Source organism: Anguilla anguilla, chromosome 12, assembly GCF_013347855.1.
Source record: "Anguilla anguilla isolate fAngAng1 chromosome 12, fAngAng1.pri, whole genome shotgun sequence".
In the NCBI taxonomy this organism is placed as follows: Eukaryota; Metazoa; Chordata; class Actinopteri; order Anguilliformes; family Anguillidae; genus Anguilla; species Anguilla anguilla.
Window position 1 is genome coordinate 27569805 of NC_049212.1, and position 21065 is coordinate 27590869.

Sequence of the window (21065 nt, forward strand, 5' to 3'; positions counted from 1 at the left end):
TGCTAGTGTACCTGTGATAACTAAGGCCCTTGTAGGCAGATATCCAGGCCATATCGGTGCTATACTGAAGACTGGGACAGATCTCATTAGATCCCTTCAGTGTGTGTGAACTGAATATGCTCTGACTGTACACTTCAGTGAATGGTGTCTGTTTGTGCTGTTTGTGTGATGGTCAAGTTGGATCTCTCCCCATGTCACTCCCCTACTACCATGCAGGACAGCCTGGGCCTTCTGCAGGAATCTAGCCCCAAGCTGAGCTCTAGCAAGCGCCTTAGCAAGAGTAACATTGATATCTCAGTCCCGAGGGACACGGTGACCCCCAGCAGACAGCCGCTCAACAGGAAGCAGAGCGACTCGTGCGACGGCGATTCGGCCTGCCAGCATGCCCTCTTCAGCCGGTGCGTAAGACCTGAAGATAAGGGTGATGATGGATTTGTTTCAATGTGCTGACGCATGTGGCAGGTTGCCAGCTGTGGTTGTGAAACCAAAGCAATAGTATGTGCTTTTAAATTACATTTCAATAGAGTGACATCTGAGATGAATGTACTGTATATATCATTGTGGCAAACAAGCCTGCCACAGGCCACCGAAGTGGCTGTCCTAGGGGCCCTCCAGCACAGAGCCACAGGGAGATGATGTTCCAACAGTCCACATTTATTTACAAGGGTCGGCAAGATGTTACAGCCAACTGAGCAGATGTAAAACAGTCATGACAGAGGCTCCCCTTGTGTGAGTGGGGATGGCAGATTTAACCTGTGCGCACTGATTACCTCACTACGCACAGGTGCAGCCACTCCTGTTCTCGGGTCCAATTAGCCTGGGCAATTATCAAATTCTTAACCAATTATCCAATTGGCCAGGTCTAATTAGCTTGACCTAGGGCAGGTGTGGCTGCTTAAACCAGCCATCCCCACACCACAATCATATTCTTAGCTGCCATTTTTATGTAAATGAAGTCATCTTTCCTCCCAGAAGATAATCTGTTGTTGTCTGGGAGGCGCTGTCTGGCTATGGTCTGCACTACTGCAGAAAGTGTCAGCCAAAGTGTTTTTCTCATTTTAGCATTTTCTGAATAATGGTTCTGCTGCTTTCTAAAAATAGCCCTGTTTGTGTCTGTGAGCACAGTCCTATGACATAGCAGAGCAGTTTACGACATGCATATCTCTCTCTCTCTCTCTCTCTGCCACACTCTCTCTGACAGACACACACACTCATGCATACAAACACACACACACACACACACACACATTGTACTTCAGATACGCATTGCTGCACACAGTGTACTTCTGGGATGCACAAGTACCTTCTTCACTACCTCACTGCAGTAATTTGATGGTCAACTTCTTATGGTCACAGCAAAGGGTTTCATTAATTCTCTTGCTTAATGTCTCTCATCTGCTTTAGCCTTGTGGCCCAGAGGCAGCCTAAATAACCTCTCTTCAGGTCCTATGCTTATGCGAGTTCAGAGATTCAAGTCACTGGGGTCTCTCCCAGACTCAGCCAGGGATGAGGAATTTGTAGGGTGGGATTGAATGTTTTTCTGGCAGAATACAAATCATTAGTGGGGGAGGGCCAGAAACCGATAAAACCAAAATGAATTGATGATCCGTAAACTTATGAAATTTTGTCTTGTGATTAAAGGTAAAATCTTATTTATTTTATTGTATTTTTGACAGGAGAAATCTAATTAAAGTTTTTTTTTTTTTACTTACTGAGGTAAAACTACAGTATTTTAATGTTCTCATATGTAAAGAAATTTTCATCATGAATATTGAAAAATACATTGCATTTCATTGAATTCTTTGCATTTACATTCATAAGTGATTTCTAATACATCAGAAGGAAAATTGTATATTTATGAGTACTCAATATTTTTTTCCCTTTTTGGGGGTTTGCTTTTTCTGTTTTTGGTGGTTTTGTGTATTTTGATGTCTTTTAACTGACAACTATTTTTCATCATGGAATATGAAAAATATTTTCTTTGAATTATTTCTTCATGTTGATTTGAAATAATGATGTCCAAGTACAGCAAAACATAAGACATTGATGTTTTGCAAAAATATTTTGTCCTTCAACTCATTTACTTGCTCAAGTGCTAAAATGAATGAAAAAGAAAAATTAAGCCAAAGGCAAATATTTTGGCATTCAGCTATCATTAGTGCCATAATAATTATTGCTTACTTCAGTGGATTGTTTTTTGCAGTTTTGAGTTTAAAAAATACTTACCTTCTTAGGCAATATTTACCTTCTTCTTGGCTAGCTGTGTGCAACTACTGCAAGAACTCTTTATTTCATTTTTTTAGTTGTGCATAATATTTCAACATATTAATAAAATGTGGATGATATGTTTTCCATCTGACTGAAAAAATCATATATTTCAGTTTACTGAAATATCCGGATTTATTTTAGGAAATATTTGTATGCATTTGTATTCGTCTGTGTGTTTATCTAACACTTATTCTGACAAACATAGTGGGCTGCAGACAAGTGACAGTGACAGCTCAGCTGAACTATATACTGGCATACTACAAACACTGCGAACGTCTGAAAACTCAATTACATTTGTTTGACAAGTGAAAGTTTTCTAGTCGACTATGGATCGATAAGTAGGCCTGCCATTAGCCTAGCAACAATCAAATAGCTTTCGTGCTGAACAGGTCAATTTATTAGTGTTTAGTACATTTTATTGGCTATAACTGGGTTAAAAACTTGAAAGAAATAAGAAGACAACTGTTACTTCTGGGGAATATCACCACAATATGAAACCAGTTTCCTGGACCTTTAAAATCAGTGTTCTTGGCTTTGGTATTTGTACAGCCCACCACACAACAACTTAAAAATATATAGTTTTTAACTTTTAAAGTATTTTTATAATCTTGTAAATCTTCTGACTGGTAATACTGACTCTAAGAAGCGCAACAGATTATTTACCCAATCATGGGGGAGTGGCCTCTTTTTGCACTGTCTCTATGATCTTAGCTGACCCCACACCTTCCATGTTGACTGACAGGTTGTTTTTAAATGAATATGCCTTTAAATAAATACGAGTGGGAATATATACACCTTGACATACCGTAAATACATGTAGAAATAAATATGTGATAAAATGAATAAAAGAGCCAATGTGCAAAGGGTCCTTCTGATATGAATAAATTAATAATACATTTAAAATAAATTACAGATAATAATTCAATCTATTTCATTACTTACTACTAATTTTGTAACCTTTGGTCTTCCCTACTCATAAGCGTGCATGACTCTGGAATGTGCTAATGTCCCTCACTCAGCCCATGCCTTATGCAGTGCCAGCCTGGAGCATCTGTTTCTCATGCAGCGGGGATCTGAGTGATTCATGAGTGCTTATGGTTTCCACACAGATGCCACCATCAAAAATCCCTGCAGTGGGTCTGCCAGTCTATCTGTCCTCTGTGCTCTCCCCTTTATTATGTAATGCATGGCGCGGTGCCAGCCGGAACGTTGCTGCTTTTGGTCATGGTAATTGGGTTAAAGGTTTGAGAAACGTCATGGAAAAGGCATGGAAAATCATTGATTAAAAAAGTGTACCAACCCTATCAAACACATTTTTTAAAATTAATTTACCGAAAAGCTTGGATGATATGTCATCTATCTGAATGGAAAAATCACATATGTACAATTAGTATGTATGTCCAAATTGTGAACCCAGTAAGGGAATTGGGTGGGCAGCACTGGCCCTGCCTCAGTCTTTTCCGTTTAAATTCCTTGTGTGTGAGAGAGATGGAGGGAGGAAGAGAGAAAGAGAGAGAACATGAGAAAATTATAATATACAGAAATCATTGGCAGATTGATTCATGGACCTGAATCAGTCACCTTGTCTATTCCAAGCTAACAAGGGCAGACTGAAGGATAAATGGGCGCAAGATATGAGCTGCTATTCAAACACTGAAAACTGGAGCACAACACCACACAGGCTGTATGGGGGTAAATTAAACCTATGCATCACACTGCACAGGCTGTGCAGCAGTAAATTAAACCTGAGTATAATTCCACACAGGCTGTGTGGAGGTGACGTGCATTCTAGCCTGAGCCAACCCAGCGCACCTTAATCACAGACCGACTAGACACACGCAACTTTATAGGATCTAACCTCCATCTCTTCTCAGGCTTTTAATGTTTTTTCATCTGATGTAGTAGGATTGCACTTACTGCACCTGCCCTCAGGTAATCATTGTCCCTCTGATTCTCTCAGTCTCAGTTAAGGCATTATTTACTGGCATGCTGTGTACAACAGTGCTGCCTCAGCCGTTTGCAATTAGAAACGCAAGCAGAAATTATGAGGTCCAATCGCTCTTAGCCTCAATGAAGCCAATGTACTTCCAGTATATAGAGCCCTGATATTACAACTCTGTTCCAAAGTCATTGTGTTGATGTCGGGTTAGTTTGATTTATAAGGCTGGTTTAAATATCTGTATAGTAAGTTTTTTTACTGAATTTATTGAATATTCACTTATATGTGGAGCTCTATATTGCCACAGTGTGGTTTGATTGGGCCAAGACAGGAGGGCTGGATTGTCAATGTGATTTCATCATTTTATGTAATACTGCTTAGGAATTGAAAGCATTTGTGCAAAAAGCCATATCATAATATTCATTGGCTTGTCATGATTTATCATAGCAGCATTGTCAAAAGATTATTTAATATACAAATTTACTATTAACTGGGCTTATAGTGCATGGGAAAGAGCCCAGCATAAAGAGGTGTAGTTCTTTCCAGTTTTTCCTTTGTTGTGGCAGTTCTGTAACTGAGGGATGTTGGAATCTCTTCCCCCTACCTGTGTCCCCAGTCTTCTGCAGGAGAAGGGAGATCTGCACCCAGACCAGAGCAGCAGCCTGGTGTCTAACCCTGGCCACTTTGACTTTGAAGTGTCTTATTGTTTCCTGCTGGGCTGCCCGTTGGGGCTCGTCCTGGCCATGAGGAGGACTGTGCTGCCCGCTGTTCGAGGTGAGTCAGTCCTCACCCGCTACTCGCTGTTCGAGGTGAGTCAGTCCTCACCCGCTACTCACTGTCCTAGGTGAGTCTGTATTCAGCCGTTACTCGCTGTCCAAGGTGAGTCAGTATTCAAACCCTTGTGCAAGACAGATGAATCACTCCAAGCTGCAAATGGTGTGATGATCTGATAAGCGCCTGACTCAAGTGGAGACCTGCAGGGGGTTGATATGACTTATTGTGCGAGTTTATATAAAACAGGGTATAAATTGATACAGTAAACCAAGTTTAAATTATTGATTACACTTTAATATGAACTTCAAAATTTTGTCCTTAATTTTGAGAGTTAAAGGGAAACTTCATTGGACATACCCCTCACTAAAATCCAAGATGAATGGGAATACATTAATGCAAATCAATCACCATTAACATTGCATTAGCACAGTAATCCCATATGCATTGCTCTAAGGCCTCAGCTTTTCAAATACCAACGACAAAATAAAATAACACAATTCTTAACCAAGGACCAAATGAGAGATTCTTAATTCCATTTTTTTTTTTTTGCATTTTGAGTTCATGTTTGTTTTCTAGTGAAGGTTCCCTTTAAAGACTGAAGTTGATTGAATTCATGCCACTGTGTAGGATAACAGAGACAGGGTGTCCTCTGTCTTTCTAGTGACCCATCTCCAGCCTGCCTGCTCCCAAATCTTCAACCTCTTCTACTCCTCTGACCCGTCTGCCTCCCGACTGGAACCCCTGCTTCACTCCTGTTTCCACAAGCTGCCCCCCTTCTCTGTCCCACGCTACCAGCGCTATCCTCTGGGAGACAGGTTCTCCTCTCTCATAGGTAAGAGTCCCTCCTCACACTAGCACTGCCCTCTGGTAGACAGGTATACCTGTGTGCATGCAGTGTGTAAACACTGACTGAGCCAATGCTTACTGTGTAAACTAGTAAGCTGTGTAAAAAGTACCTATGAAAAACCAATGAGGGATTCATGAAACATGCACAGACTTTGACCTTGTGTGTATCCCGGGTGTATCAGTTGGTGAATGCCAATTGTTTGTAAATTGAATGCATGTACATGATTTGCATAAGGAAACATCCTAGCAATCTGCCTTCAGGGTCCTGTGCAACCGTCAGCCATTATCTTCTCTGCACTCATATCTGCACCTTGTATGCATGGCCCCTAAAGACGCACTCTCCCCCCAAGGCACGATTAGCCAAGTAATCCAATATCAGCATATACCCAGTCCTCAAGGGTGAAGAAGTGTTTTTAGAGTGATAATGTGGCACGTGGTCCAATGAGGATTCAGTCCTGAACTTTCCATGGCTGACTGCATGGGGAAGTCCTGTGAGGCTATGTGTACTGTAACTGGATATAGTCTTGCCCAGAGAGGGAAGACATGCTCACCTCATCGACATCATCGTGCGATAGCACCCCCTCTGGTCATTCCTGTGCCTACATTTTTTCCAAGCACTGAGCACCTTAAAATTAATATTCCTCTCTAAGAATATGATTATAGTGAATAGGCACAGGAATATTTCCATCAATTCTCCAGTCAGCTTAATGATTATACGATGAAAGCTGAAACATCGTTTTAACTGGGGCGGGCTTCTCATCTCGGAAGCCCTGTGATTATGTTTTATGGCAGCTCCTCAGTCTAGGCGCAGACGTACAGGGGCGTGTTATTGTGACTGATGTATTTAGCTGTGCACTTTCATTGACTGCGACATAATGAGATTCCCTTACACCTCACATCTATCAGACCCATTGGAAATTTTGGCACTTTTCAGTATAGGGCTGGGGAGGGAAAATATTAAATATCTAATAATGCTCACAGAATGTCTGTATGGTACCATAGTCTAGATAGTCTTTGCCTTTTAGTTTACTTGACATAATTGTACAACTTACTGTATTGAGAGAATGCATTTAAAAAAGGAGATGATATTGGAATTAAATTTTACCCCTTATTCATGTCTATGGTGCTCTAGATAATGGCAATGCTGGCTCTTCTTCTGTTGCCATGTCTCCTAATCACCAAGTATTTTTTCTCCTCTGCAACCCATCAGTCCAGGGTTCCCATCAAACAGAAAGGTCATCTCACAGACACTCACCGCACAATAAACTGCTCATGAAGCACATCTGGAAAAGAAACTATAAGCACACAAATCTGTCACCGGGTTTGTAATAGGGCACTGCGTCATAGAAATGTACCCAGTCGGACCTTAAGAAAACAAATCCAATATCATTCCTTCCCAAAATAGAGATTCTGTCAGACAGGCTGTGATGTATTGAGAGGGTTAAGTCAGACAGCTTTGCATTATCATCCTCCACGTCAAAAGAACTCCACACAAAGGAGCTACCGAGTGCAGATGGGAGAATAAGGATGTGGTTCTATTTTAAAATCAGAAAATGCCAACAGAAAATGTTGGCAGTGCTGCTCTGTCACTCCCCACTGTAATCACAATTGACAACAGTTGGGTTTGGAGGAATAAATGTCAATTCTACCAGGTTTTATCAGACAAGAGGAGAGACAGACACAAAATGATCTGCATTTCTGCACACTCCAAGAAATGTGGCAAGCTCAGTCATATCAAAGAGACACCAAAATACTGGCACTGCTGCTTTCAGGCAGGTGGGGTATCTCTGGTCATATTTTCGCTGTGTGCATTCATATGCAAGATTTAACGGCTTGTGACACTTGCCTTAAGCATACATACTGTACAGATTAATGCTAATTTATCAGTGCAAGCATTGCGGGCTGTGCTTTATTTAAAAACAGTGTCAGTAACAAGGACTTTGTTGGTTCAGTAAGAACATTACTTTTTCTATTGCATTCTATTTCTGTTAGACTGATATGCTCTTGGAGCAGGCAGAGTATGCCAATCTCTCAGGATTCAGTTCTCTGAACCTTTCAGATTCATTTGTGCAAAGCAGTACATGTTTATGCTTTGCAGGAAACAGTAGAAGTTGCACCCAATATTACAGGTGCCTTTGAGGCTTTTATTCTGAAAACAGTTTGTCTTGCCAAAATAAAGGTGGTCAGTTCCCCCAGATTGGATGTAGACTGAAGTGACTCATACATAATTATTCTTTAAAAAAAAGAGAGCATTCTTTACTGTCAAACTAAGTAGCTATTGAATCATAAATAAGGTGATTCAATAAGGATCTTATTTTTACCTTATTATCTTAGCCCTTAATACAGAAGCCCTGAAAGAAAAGTTCTGTTTCTGTTTAAGGCACTTTTCTAGAAAAAGGTTGACACATTCAGCAAATGAAGGGAAGTGGTTCCACCCAGTAATCTAATAACAGCTTTTACATTAATGGCAATGTCTCTCACTCACTCAACCACAACCACTCAACGCACCAGAATGTGGCAGGCTGAATTGTGTAAAAAAGAAAACACACAATTAAAAGCATTGCTTTACAATAATAATGTATAACAGCCCTGGCTTCTGTTTAAGGTTAGCTTCTATTGGCGTATTAGCCTTTAAAATAGCTCTTACGGTTTAACATTCCATTGTTAAAAAATGAGTAAAATAGTAAATATCAGTAAAATATCTCAGTACAGTCCTGTATACAGTAGTCAGTCCAATCCTCTGTGGTCAGTACAGCCCCCAATAAATATTACAATTCTCTATAATAAATACAGTACAATTCAGTCTTCTGTGCTCATTATAGTTAACCTCACATGTGGAGTACCACACGGATACATTTTGGGCCATTTTCTTTGTAAATGTCCCCCCTTGGCAATAGAATCACAAAACACAGTGCTCATTTATATAGCTGTGCAGATGATGCAAGAATATATAACTCAAATATGTTACCTCATTATAATAGTGACATCAGCCATCGGGTAAAATATCTAAAGAACACAAACATTACGATGAATTTTATCCAATAATTCCATCTGTCTTATTCATGTTGTCATGATCCTTTTTCCAGCTGATAGCATCCTTAGGCACCCAGATGTCTTCTTGGAGGGGGGGTCCAGTCCAGGAAGGCCTGAGCTGGGGGAAAGTGGGAGTCTTGAGGGTACCATGCGTCGAGTCAGCCTGGACAGCACCAACAGTGAGACATCTGCCTGCTGCACAAGCAGACTAAGCAACACCATTTCCAACAGTGAGTGAGATGGTTTCAGCCACTGGACATAAGTGAAGCAGTTGTGGTGGCACTGTGGAATGTGTGTAGGTTTGGTTGCCAGGCAGTACCAATATATGGTATAACCTGAAAACTCTTGGTGCCATAGACTGTAGGCATGGGGCATGCCCTGCCAAGGTTCAATTTCTTGGACGCCGTACCTGCCATTGCAATAACTTCATCAGTCAATGAGTGACATCATAATGACTTGGTCCACATTTTTTATACAGTCTATGTTCCCAACTCTATTCCTGGAGATCTGCCATCCTGTAGTTTTTCATTTCAGTTCTAACGTGGCACACCTGATTCTACTCATTTCCAGCTCAACAAGATCTCTAGCTGTCAAATAAGGTGTGCTTTGTTATGGTCAGAGTGAAAACCAACAGGATGGTAGATCTGCAGAATCAGGGTTGGGAACCACTGTAATAGTTTTATAGACACTGTCCAATTACCAATTCTATGAAATTAAAGTGTTCATTTAGCCACGGACTGAAGACTTACTTTTTTCAAAATGTAGTAAACAGTGAAAGTTTACTTTTGAGGTGAAATATCATTGATAAACGGTTTTTAAATTTAAATTGTTAGTCTAGAGTCAGGCATGAGTGAAATGATTATGTAATTATGTAATCTCAAGGATGGGCTATATAACCAGAGTGACAGAGATGGCCTATTCCAGGTAGCAAAGTGCTTAATTAAAGCAGAGATGCTTTGTTGTGTTTAATTGGATATATTTTAGTCTTCATTTACTGTCTGTCTTTTACAGCATGTTGTTACTCATCTTACATCCCATTATGAAATATTCCTCCTTCCTAAAATGAATCTCTCTCTCTCTCTCTCTCTCACTCACTCTCTCTCTCTCTCTCTGTGTCTCTCTCTCTGTCTCTCTCTCTCTCTCTCTCTCTCTCTCTCTCTCTCTGTCTCTCTCTCTGTCTCTCTCTCTGTCTCTCTCTCTCTCTCTCTCTCTCTCTCTCTCTCTCTCTCTCTCTCTCTCTCTCAGTCTCCAGCAGCTGGTGGGGGTCTAAGCGGCTGGACTATGCGCTGTACTGCCCAGACGTTCTGAGCTCCTTCTCCACCATGGCTCTGCCCAATCTCTTCCACAGCTCATACTGGGAATCCACTGATGTTGTGGCCTTTGTGCTCAGACAGGTAAACCACCTGGACCTGCACCTTACTGAGATTTCCCAAACCCAAATCTGAACCACAGCACTGTATTCTTTGATTTCTGTAATTAATAAATGCTTTTGATTACTAATGCAAGTATTTATTAATAATTTTAGGTGACATAATCATGTTGTGGTGAAAAAAACATACATATAATACATATAACATTTTAAATGTTCCATGCAGTCAGTGGCTGTGTATCTTGATCATTGCACCCAGGAACCTGGCACCTGTTTCACTCCTCTTCTAGGGGTGTGCACTTGTTAAATACTTCACATGCACTGTAGCATGGTGTTCTTCACGCATAGTGAAAATCTGAAATTAAGCAAGGATACAGTATTTGCCTGAGTCATGTTTGACAGAAAATATAACTGTTTTACAGTAAATTTTTGATTTGAGTGAGTCAGGTGTTGGACAGGCCGAGAGTGGATTGGCCCTTAGTACACCTATGTTGCTGGCAGGTGATGCGATGGGACTGTGTGAAAGGCCAGGAGATGGACAGTTCAGACTCCGCCCCCCGCTCCTCGCTCGGCCCACGTGAGAAGTGGCTGCGGAGACGAACTCATGTCAAGCTGCGGGTGAGGGCGCCAACCACGTCCACACCACCACCACACCAACTCTGCATTTACTTTTGTTTGCAACACTCTTTCTTGGTTTTTTGGTTGACTTTGCACTTATTGATTATAAAAGGGACTTCTGTGCCTCCTTGGTAGTATCCCACTTTTGCATTTTTGAGACTAACACCAATGTTCTACACTTCTGTAACTCTGGGTATGGGCATCTGCTAAAGGATGCATCAGGGAGAGTAGCTGCCTTCTGAGTAAAATATTTCAGTACAGTCCTGCATGGTTAGTCCAAACCTCTATGGTCAACACAGCCCCCTACAGATATTACAATTCTCTATATTCAATACAGTACAATACAGTCTTCTGTGCTCACTAAATGTTGCCCCTGCATCGCCTTTTTCTGGTATCCCAGCCAGCGAGCATACAGCAGCCCAATAGCAGCCTGCTGTTCACAATTCACAAAGCGGCACCACAACAGTGTGTCAGCCTACAGTGAAGATGAGTTAGTCAAAATGAGGATTAGTTGTTAGATAAGGCATGGCCCTGCTGCTATCTAACTGCTGCAATGTCGATTTGCAAATTGCTGGCACGATGGCAATCCAATACTAGGTTGCTTGCTGTAATTTTTTGCCTCATTGTTTCATTCAGTAAGCCTCATTGTGCCCTATTTAGGCACTGTTCGAGTGTGTGGATGTGCCCTATGGTTTGATATCTGTAAAGGCACTGTTTCGGTGTGTGAATGGGTGCCATGGTCTGGTATCTGTTATGGCACAGGATTTGAAAATCCTGAAAACATTAGTTGCTTGCTTTAATCACCCCCCCCCCCCCCCCCCCCCCCCCGCAATAATATCTACTGCATCCTCAGGGATTTAGGGGTTTTCATTATGCTCAGAGGCATTTATACCGCTTGTTGGAATGTATTGGAAGGGAATGACGTGTCACATTACATGGAGAAGCAGGGTGGTACTGTGGCACTCTCATCTGGTGAAAAGCTGCAATTGCATGCTTGCTAAATTGCTGTCTTCCTTATTTTGGAACTGCAAAGTATAGCTGGGATCAATTCCATGCCAGTTCAGTCAAATAACCGGAAATAACCGGAAATAACCTGACATTTAATTAATAAATGAAAAATAAAAAAGATCATTGCCATGATTGTTTTTCCCTGGACATCATGGCAATTTTTGTTCTGTCATTGAATTTCAGTTCATTTGTTGAATGAACTGAATTAAAATGGAGCTGGTAAGTGACTAATCCTGTCACTGTTCTGACTTATCATAATAATAATTTCCAGAATTGTAACATTATCATTTAAAGAACTTGGCCTTCTTTCAAGATTCAGTTTGCTTTCTCACTAAATCTAAAACATGACAAAGCTGGGATCAAATTCAGTTTCAAAATCCACCAAAAAAATTAAATTCATGAAGTGAATAATTCCTATAATGTTCAATGAGGATATTTCAGCTAATTCTGTGAATTTCCTGAATTGAAATGGAATTTACACAAACTCTGCTGTCACTTTCTCATACTTGCATTAATACAGATATATTCATGTACAAATTTTAGTATGCTGCATAGGTTCATGTGGTTTCCAGAAAGGAAATATATTCAAAATGGGCCTCATTCAGGAAACATGCATACGATCACATTTGATCATAAACTGTATGCAATAACTTTTCCATGAACATTTCAGCAGTCTTTTTTCTTATCTTTTTTTTCTTATCTGTACTTGTTCATGGCTGTTTCCTTATGCTAATCACATGAACAGAATTGTGCATAAAATTTACAAACAGTCAGCATTCATCATCTCATACTCCTGGGATATGCACAAAAACAAAGTTCTGCACGTGTCATGAATCCCATATTGGTTTTTCGTAGTAACATTTTTGAGGAAAAAAGGAAGAATAATTTAAGTAGATTTTTGTGTATGAGGCCCGTTTTCCAAAACATTAAAAAATTATCTGTTCAGAACTTGCATTATTATTGTACAGCATTGCTATGTAAGTTCATCTCCTATTTTAGTGAAGTGATTTGACTGGTTGGTCAATGATTGTCATTTTCTTGATTACCTAAACATTAATACACTGGTAAATAAATAAATAAATAAATAAAACAATACTAAAAAAAAAATACTAAAAGCTCTTGGACATACATGTAGCTCTTTTAAATGAGCAGTACTGTATAATAGAATTGACAGTTACAGTCCTGGGTGCTCATTGGTCATTACAGTGTTCCAGTCGTGCTATAATCCCCGATAAACCACAGGTGAATAGAGTATCACACAAACTGCAAGAGCAAACTTCCAGAAAGTGGAAATGTTTAACATATTCGCTTGTTTATATGTAGCTAGTTAAAGTAGGTCCAAACAAGAAATTATTGTTGCTTAGTAATTAAATTAATTCAGCAGAAGGACACACCGCAAAATCTATTAAAAACATTACTTTTAAAGTTGTTGTGTTGTGACACATTTTATGACAATGAGTATAGTCCCTCTGAATTTGTGGTAGTCCCACATGACACCCCTGTGTTTAGCTACCAAACAGTAGGTCTTGCTTCGCAAAGGAATGGGAATTTGATTAGGTGGATAGAGGCCATCAGGAGGGTGAGAATGGTTCTGAAGGGGGATGAGGACAATACTGCTGTCACTCCCTCTTTATTTCCCATCACCAAGCTCCTACAGCTTGGGATACTGAGATTATGCCGAAGAAAAGAGTGACGGTGACCATTCTTCCCGCAGAATGTTACCGCCAACCACAGAGTGAATGATGTCATCGCATCAGAGGACGGCCCACAGATCTTGGTTGGTCGGTTCATGTATGGCCCACTGGACATGGTTACTTTGACTGGAGAGAAGGTATTACAATTACATGAACTATATCTCAGCCTGCAAAAGACATGGCACAATTCAGAGGGAACTTTCTCAGTGTTTCTGGAGTGTTAAAGTCACCTGATTGCAAGTGTTACCCTTTCTGACCTGTCTTTACTCCTGCTAACACCCTCTTAGGTGGACGTGTACCTGATGACTCAGCCTCAGTCAGGGGGATGGGTTTACTTTGATACGGAGGTGACCAACAATAGTGGCAGAGTATCCTACTCCATCCCTCAGAACAAAAGGCTGCCGGTGGGCGTGTACCCCATCAGAATGGTGGTAAAGTGAGAAACAGCCTATTTTCCTTCCTTGTGGGGTTACCAATGGTGGGTTGTTTCTATAAGAATCATTCATCCCTGAACTAGATATTTAAGAGGTACTTAATAGTTTTATTGTACTGAGGTACAGATGATGTGAGAGCTCTCTGGTTGTCTCTCAGGGGTGACCAGTCGTGCGCAGAGGCTTTTGTGACGGTCCTGCCGAAGGGGATGGAGTGTGTGGTGTTCAGCATCGACGGATCCTTCACTGCCAGCGTCTCTATCATGGGAACGGATCCCAAGGTCCGCCCAGGAGCCGTGGATGTTGTCAGGTAACTGCAACATGTGTGTGTGTGTGTGTGTAAGAGAGATGGAGTGAGACAGAGAAAGAGAAGAAATGAGAGGGAGAGAGAAAGGGAGAGAGAGAGAGAGAGAGATAAGGCCAATATCCAATACTAATTAATATTGAGAAAAGCGCCATCAAATTTTGGAAACGTTTAAAAACACGTGACCCTCATTGCTATCATTACAATGCCCTGAAATGCCAAGAGGTGAATATAAAGAATAGTCCCCTTAGTCAACTGGTCCTGGGATTCACTGAATTACATACGAACGAACTGTTCGAGGACAGTGATACCCTCCTAGCTCAGAGAATTGGTCCAAACACAATTATAATGAAACAAAAAGAAAAATATTTAACCTATTGGAAACTGTGCTTACACGCAGTCAGGGAGTGGTGGAGACAGAGCTGCACTTCCTCACAACATTTGAAACTTACCAGGATATAAGGGAGAATTTTTCTGCCCAAAATTCATAAAAACATGTCCAGAATTTAAAACTTTCAATGACCACCAAAAGCTCCGCTATTTATTAGGAGGACACAGAAAATGTATTGGACTAGCCACAAATGCCATAAACAGAGGGACAACCAGTGAGCATATTAAGATAGGCCTATATTTCTGTGTACACCCTTTGTCTCGATTTATGTTTATGTGTTCCATTGTATATGTGCTTTTCTGTGCTTGGGCAATATAAGACATATCCTGTCATGCCAATAAAGCATTTTGAATGTGAATTTGAGTGTGAACATAGGTAGATGCCGAAGGAGTGGGATGGAGGGAGGACTGTGACCTAGGCTGTAATGGCTCCTATTGACAGCAGCTACAGATTAAGATTGGTTGAAAACACTGTGACCATTGGGAGCTGCTGGCTTTTGTGCAGACACTGGCAGGACCTGGGCTACCTGATCATCTACATCACGGGCCGGCCAGACATGCAGAAGCAGCGCGTGCTCTCCTGGCTCTCCCAGCACAACTTCCCCCATGGCATGATCTTCTTCTCAGAGGGGCTGGTGCACGACCCGCTGCGCCAAAAAACCATCTTTCTGAGGAACCTCATGCAAGAGGTACATGTGCACCACTATAAAACACACAGACACACACACGCACGCAGACAAACACGCACATATGCAGAGACAAATACACAAACACACACACACGTTCATTCATGCATACACACGCACACACGCATGCACACACGTGCATACAAACCAGAAGAATGGCACCAGTTCCTGTAAGTGTGACTGACTGTGATTTTTTTTTTTTTTCCAGTGTCACATCAAAATCAGCTCGGCCTACGGTTCCATGAAGGACATTTCGGTGTACAGCATGCTTGGTTTGAGCCCCACTCAGATCTACATTGTGGGACGGCCATCCAAAAAGTACCAGAATCAATGTCAGGTGGGAAGTCCCCATTCTTGGCTTTTTAATGTCCAGTGTTTCAAACGTATTTGGTTTGAGGTGTAAGGCTGAGAACCATAACCAAGCATGCATTTGCTCAGTGCATTTGCCAAATCCCCAGTAACACTTAAGTGAAAATGTCTTGGTGTATCTTTCCTGCAACAATCTCTCTCCTCCATCGTTCTTTTTCATTCTCCATCATCTGCCTGCTCCATCTCACTCTTCAGCCTTCTCTCTCTATCCCTCCCCACCCCTTTCTCTCTCCCTCTCACTCTTCACCCTGTCTGTCTCTCTTTCCCTCCCACTCCCCACCCCTTTCTCTCTCCCTCTCACTCCCCGCCATGTCTCTCTGTGTCCCTCCCACTCCTCGCCTCTCTCTCCCTCTCACTCCCCGCCCCCCCATCTCTCTCCCTCTCACACCCCACCCCACCCCCCTCTCCCACTCTCACTTCTCACCTCTCTCACTATTTTTTGTTAAATTCAAGCTTTACTGTACATAAACCAACAATAGTAGCAACAACTATATGAACGATAATCATGTACAACAATGATAATGAATGGGTGCTTGGACCCTCAGTAATTGGAGTGGGATTGGGGTGCTTTGTTCACAAATAATAGTGGTAATAAACAACAAAAACTATTTTAAAAAGACAATAAGCTATTTCCTATTGGTGACAATTCGGGATTATTGGCGCCATTTTACGGACAATGTGATGGTGATGTTGTCTATCCACTGTCTCTCAGCACGCTACCACATATTGTGCAGCCAGTTGTGCTGTGGCTTCCTCCTCCAGGAAGATTGATAATTGAATTTAAGGACAGATATTTTAACTTTTAAAAAATATTTTTCTTTCAGTTCTGTATACTTTGCACAATGTAGGACGAAGTTCATCACTGTTTGCACCTCACCAGCCTCCCAGTGACCACAAAGCTTTTTTCCTTTGGCAACCGTGACTGTTTATAACGGCCTTTCTCAAGGGCCAGACTCTCATCACTGAGCCTGTACTTTGTTGGGATCCGTCTTTGCTTTGCATCTTTGGTGGAGATACTTGGCCAATGTGTAATCATGTACACCAGTCACTACCCACCCCTCTCTTTCTCTCTCTGTCTCTGATGAGTTGTCGCCATCCCTGTTCAATTCAGTGGTTCTTCATACAGACAGGCCCAAATTCAATGCAAACATAAAGGGGAAAGCATGCACATTACTCAGGTCTGTTCCCTGCCGTGACCAAGCTGAGATTTGGACTGAGACTCAGTGTGCTTTATCTGTGACTCTGCTTTATGTGCAGTTCCTGAGTGAGGGCTATGCGGCGCACCTCTCTTGCCTGCAGTGTCGACACAGGACCAGGTCCAAGAAGAGCTCTTCAGCACGCATGGTCCTGCGGAAGGGCACTTTCCGCTTGTCCACCAAGTCCGACTTCCTGTGCAAGCGCACCCACCTGCGCAGGACCACATCTGTACAGCAACCCGACCCTCCCTCAACTCCCAACCCCAAACCCGAGCGTGCCCAAAGCCAGCCCGAGTCCGACAAGGACCCTGTGGGCGGGGCCAGTGGAGCTGACGGAGCCTGGAGGCGGAGTGTTCTTCAGAGAGACGCAGCACCCTAACAGAGACAGAGAAATGGGCATGAGATAATGAGGATGGCCAGAGTATCCTGGGGAACACTTGTTCTGTGTGTTTTATAATTACTGAATTCCCTTACCCACAACAGAAATGTTATTTGTTTAAGTGATGCTTTCATTGTGTGTCTCCCTGAAGGTCATTGTTGATGATAAAGGTTCTGAAAGTACTTCTGCGTTTTGTGCACTTGTGTGATTTTTGCACTTCAAACTGTCATACAGGATGTTCATCACTAATAGACCAGTTGCCTGCAGCGAGGTTATTTAAAAAGCCAAAATAACTGCTTCTGAGCCAACAATGACACTGTGTCTGAGTGCATTCTAGTGATGGAAGAGTAAAGCTTCATAAACCCAGAAATGGGAGGTCCTACCATTGTTTTCGATGACTCACTTATTTTAACCAGTAGTATTTTCTATGATGAGTGAATTTAGCATATTTCTAAACTCTGTGACTACAACACAACCAGTACACTCAGTACACTGTACTTTTGTGAGCTACTTTATTTTGTGCTGGAGTGAACTTAGTTTTTTATTTAATCGGAATTTCGGCTGAAAAGAAGATAAAATGGATTAGAGTCATGAAGACCATGCAAGTTAAAAATAAGAATTTATTTAACAGGCAGTTAGGTCATTAGCTTCAAATTCACAATCAATTTAAAATATGGAAGGTTTTAAAACGTAAATATAGAGTAAAAAGTTCTTACCCAGCCTGTTTAGCTACACACAAAATCACAGAGCCTGCGCAGTGTGGGAAGTCGATTGCGATCTTCCCCGACAGGATTGTCTCCCTTCCTTTTAGGCCAAATCCCGCGGCAGTGCCATAAATTAACCTGGCCGAATAATAAAATCTGGAATTTCGGCCCCCACCATTCGGAGGCTGTTGTCAAAACAATTAGTGGGGAAATTGGGAAAAGGAGATGTTTACCAGAGAGGACATTCCATTGGGATAATTCTTCCCTGAGTTTCTGAAACTATGTTTTATTAAATTTTATTTGGTATGAAACATATTTCATTCAGTTTCTTGAATTTCCCTGATATGTCCATACCAAACATGTCCAGGGGATGTAATATTATGGTGCAGTTGTCATGAAAATACCCTTTTGTTGAACCATTTTACATGCAATCCATGTTATTATGAATTCTCGATTCTATGTGCCTGCTCGACCACTCCGCTCTGCGGCAGCAGGGCGCCTTGTAACCCCTCCCACCCGCCCAAAGAGATCGCAGAGCTTCTCCACCCTAGCTCCCCAGTGGTGGAACGAACTCCCCGTCCCTCTCCGAACCTCCCCCTCACTACCCATCTTCCGCCGTGGCCTGAAGACTCATCTCTTCAGACTATACCTAGACTAACCACCACCACGCTGTATATTTCACTCTTTTAAATTTAAAAAAAAAAAAAAGCCTTTTCATGACACTTGTTACATGTTGCCCCATCCCAGCACTTTTTGGTAATTTGTATTTGTCCTAATACTGTAGCTTATTCTTCTGCCTAGTTGGCTTTGCAGAGGTTAGGTCAGAATAGTGTTCAAAATAAGTATTGTACCTTACTGAACCTGTGTTTAGCAGTTGTCTATGACCATGAAATGCACTTTTTGTACGTCACTTTGGATAAAAATGTCTGCCAAATAAATGTAATGTAATGTAATTATTACATAAGGCATAATACAGTAATATAATGAAAACATGTGCATGGTTTGTAAGGTTTTCCGGGGTTTGTAAATATGATAAACAGATGGTTTGGAGTCCAGATCCAGAAAAGAAATAAAAAGTGTAATGACAGAGGGGCCCACATAAGGGCACTGTGGTACTGTCAAGCGCAGTTGCCCCACCATTTTGCCAGAGGCCTGATGATCTTTTTACCCTTAATGGCCCCAACACACACACCCCCACAACCATAAACAAAGAGACTAGTTCCCCTTATCTTAGTCGTGTCCAGATGGCAACATTCCAGAGAGCCAAATGGCCTGCTCATCCATAGGAAGTCTGAGTAACTTATTGTTTTATCACACGGCTCTCGGGTTCTTTGAAGTACAGGATGAGTCCCAGCCTGCAGGCTCGTTCAAATGCCAGCCTTTTCTGGGTCCCAGTTTGACTCCCCTCTACACATGTCTTGAGTGAACACAACATGATGACTCTAGCATAGCAAAACCCTGCTCCAGCCTATGTCCACCCAAGGTTGATACATATTACATTTTAGTTTACTTGTTAAAGGAATAAAACGAATATTTTATTATTTAAATATGCCACAACAGAATTTTTAAAGCTTTTTTAATTCAGAAAAATGTAAAAAAAAAAATACTTATTTTCGGTTACTTAATTAGGTTATGCTAATTGGAGACTCTACAGGTATGAGGGTGTGAGTGAATGGTGTGTGTGCCCTGCGATGGATTAGTGACCTGTCTAGAGTGTATTCCTGCCTCCTGCCCAGTGCATGCTGGGAAAGGCTCCAGCACCCCCACAACCCTGACCAGGAATAAGTGGGTATAGATGATGGATGGATGGATGGATGGAAGTTTTCATGGTGCTCTTGTTTATTTTGTCTTTCTGATTTTTGTATATAATTTTTACCTGTAACCCATGAAGAGGAAAGGAGAAGCTCTGCGTTTGTTTATTTGTTTGAAAACTCGGTCTCGCCAAAAACAGTAAATGAACAGTGACAGAATAGGCACTCTGATGGAGTCACTCCTGAAAATAGTGATGCAGCCCATGCTGGAAATTCTGGCTTGGTACCAGCCTGGTTTTAAACTGGTCCAGCTGGTTTGAGACTGATTTGGAGATAGTCAAGCTTGTGACGCGATGGTTGAGATAGCAATCATGAGATACTTGGGAGCCTTGGGACCTGAGAAATAGGGACACTTTGTGAATAAAGGTGGTGGGGGGGTTCAAGGACTTTGTTTCCTGCATTCAGGTAATTTTTTAAGTATGAAAATAATAAAATGATGGATGGATGGATGGATGGATGGATGGATGGAAGTTTTCATGGTGCTCTTATTTATTTTGTCTTTCTAGTTTTTGTATATAACTTTTACCTGTAACCCATGAAGGGGAAAGGAGAAGCTCTGCGTTTGTTTATTTGTTTGAAAACTCTCTCTCGCCAAAAACAGTAAATGAACAGTGACAGAATAGTGACAGAAGAGTCTTAACTACTGCTTGTAGTTAAGACTACTGCTTGTATTTTTGGCATAGACTGCGTTGTTGCTGTTCTTGTTTGTGTTAGTGTTAATCAGATTAACCTACAGGGTCCAATGCGGTTGTTCCCTGCACTTGGAACAGTACTTCTCTCTAGGGCTTTCGAGACACTTGTTCCTGGTTATGGTTATACACTTTGTTGTATGTCGCTCTGGATAAGAGCGTCTGCCAAATGCCTGTAATGTAATGTAAAATAATAAGCATACTTCAACTGTATTTTATGTAGAGTAGGCCTGATTTTCAATTTAAAAAGCAAGTTTCAACAAAAATCTAATTTAAGAGTTTCTGTTAAAGTTTTAAAATCCATCTTAATATACAGTGTTGGGGAAGCTCCTCTGAAAACATAGTTAAATGAGCTACCAATTATTCTGACGTATGGAAGTAATTAAACTACCACAGTTACCAATAAGAGAAAAGTATTTAAATAAACTAAAGTTACCATTTATAAGTCCTTATGTTGAAACATAATTTAGGTCACTTATGGGGAATGCCTGTTGTAGGCTAAAGCTGTCTTAATGCTCAGACCCTTTTTAAATAACATAAAAAATAAATAACTCTCC

At 41.4% G+C, this 21065-nt stretch overlaps 1 protein-coding gene across 4 annotated transcripts in view; it reads left to right on the forward strand.

Moving 5' to 3' along the window:
- The window catches only part of pitpnm3 (PITPNM family member 3), a 51579-nt gene extending 34093 nt beyond the window's left edge, over positions 1-17486 (forward strand). For all 4 annotated transcript variants that reach the window (XM_035385076.1, XM_035385072.1, XM_035385073.1 and 1 more), the window contains 12 exons: positions 217-398; positions 4824-4981; positions 5643-5813; positions 8914-9090; positions 10106-10254; positions 10731-10847; positions 13570-13686; positions 13837-13985; positions 14141-14290; positions 15180-15363; positions 15569-15697; positions 16987-17486. In XM_035385076.1, coding sequence (XP_035240967.1) covers positions 217-398; positions 4824-4981; positions 5643-5813; positions 8914-9090; positions 10106-10254; positions 10731-10847; positions 13570-13686; positions 13837-13985; positions 14141-14290; positions 15180-15363; positions 15569-15697; positions 16987-17304 — 2001 coding nt within the window. In that variant the 3' untranslated portion in view covers positions 17305-17486. The remainder of the gene's footprint in view (positions 1-216; positions 399-4823; positions 4982-5642; positions 5814-8913; positions 9091-10105; positions 10255-10730; positions 10848-13569; positions 13687-13836; positions 13986-14140; positions 14291-15179; positions 15364-15568; positions 15698-16986) is intronic.
- The last annotated feature ends 3579 nt before the right edge of the window (positions 17487-21065 follow it).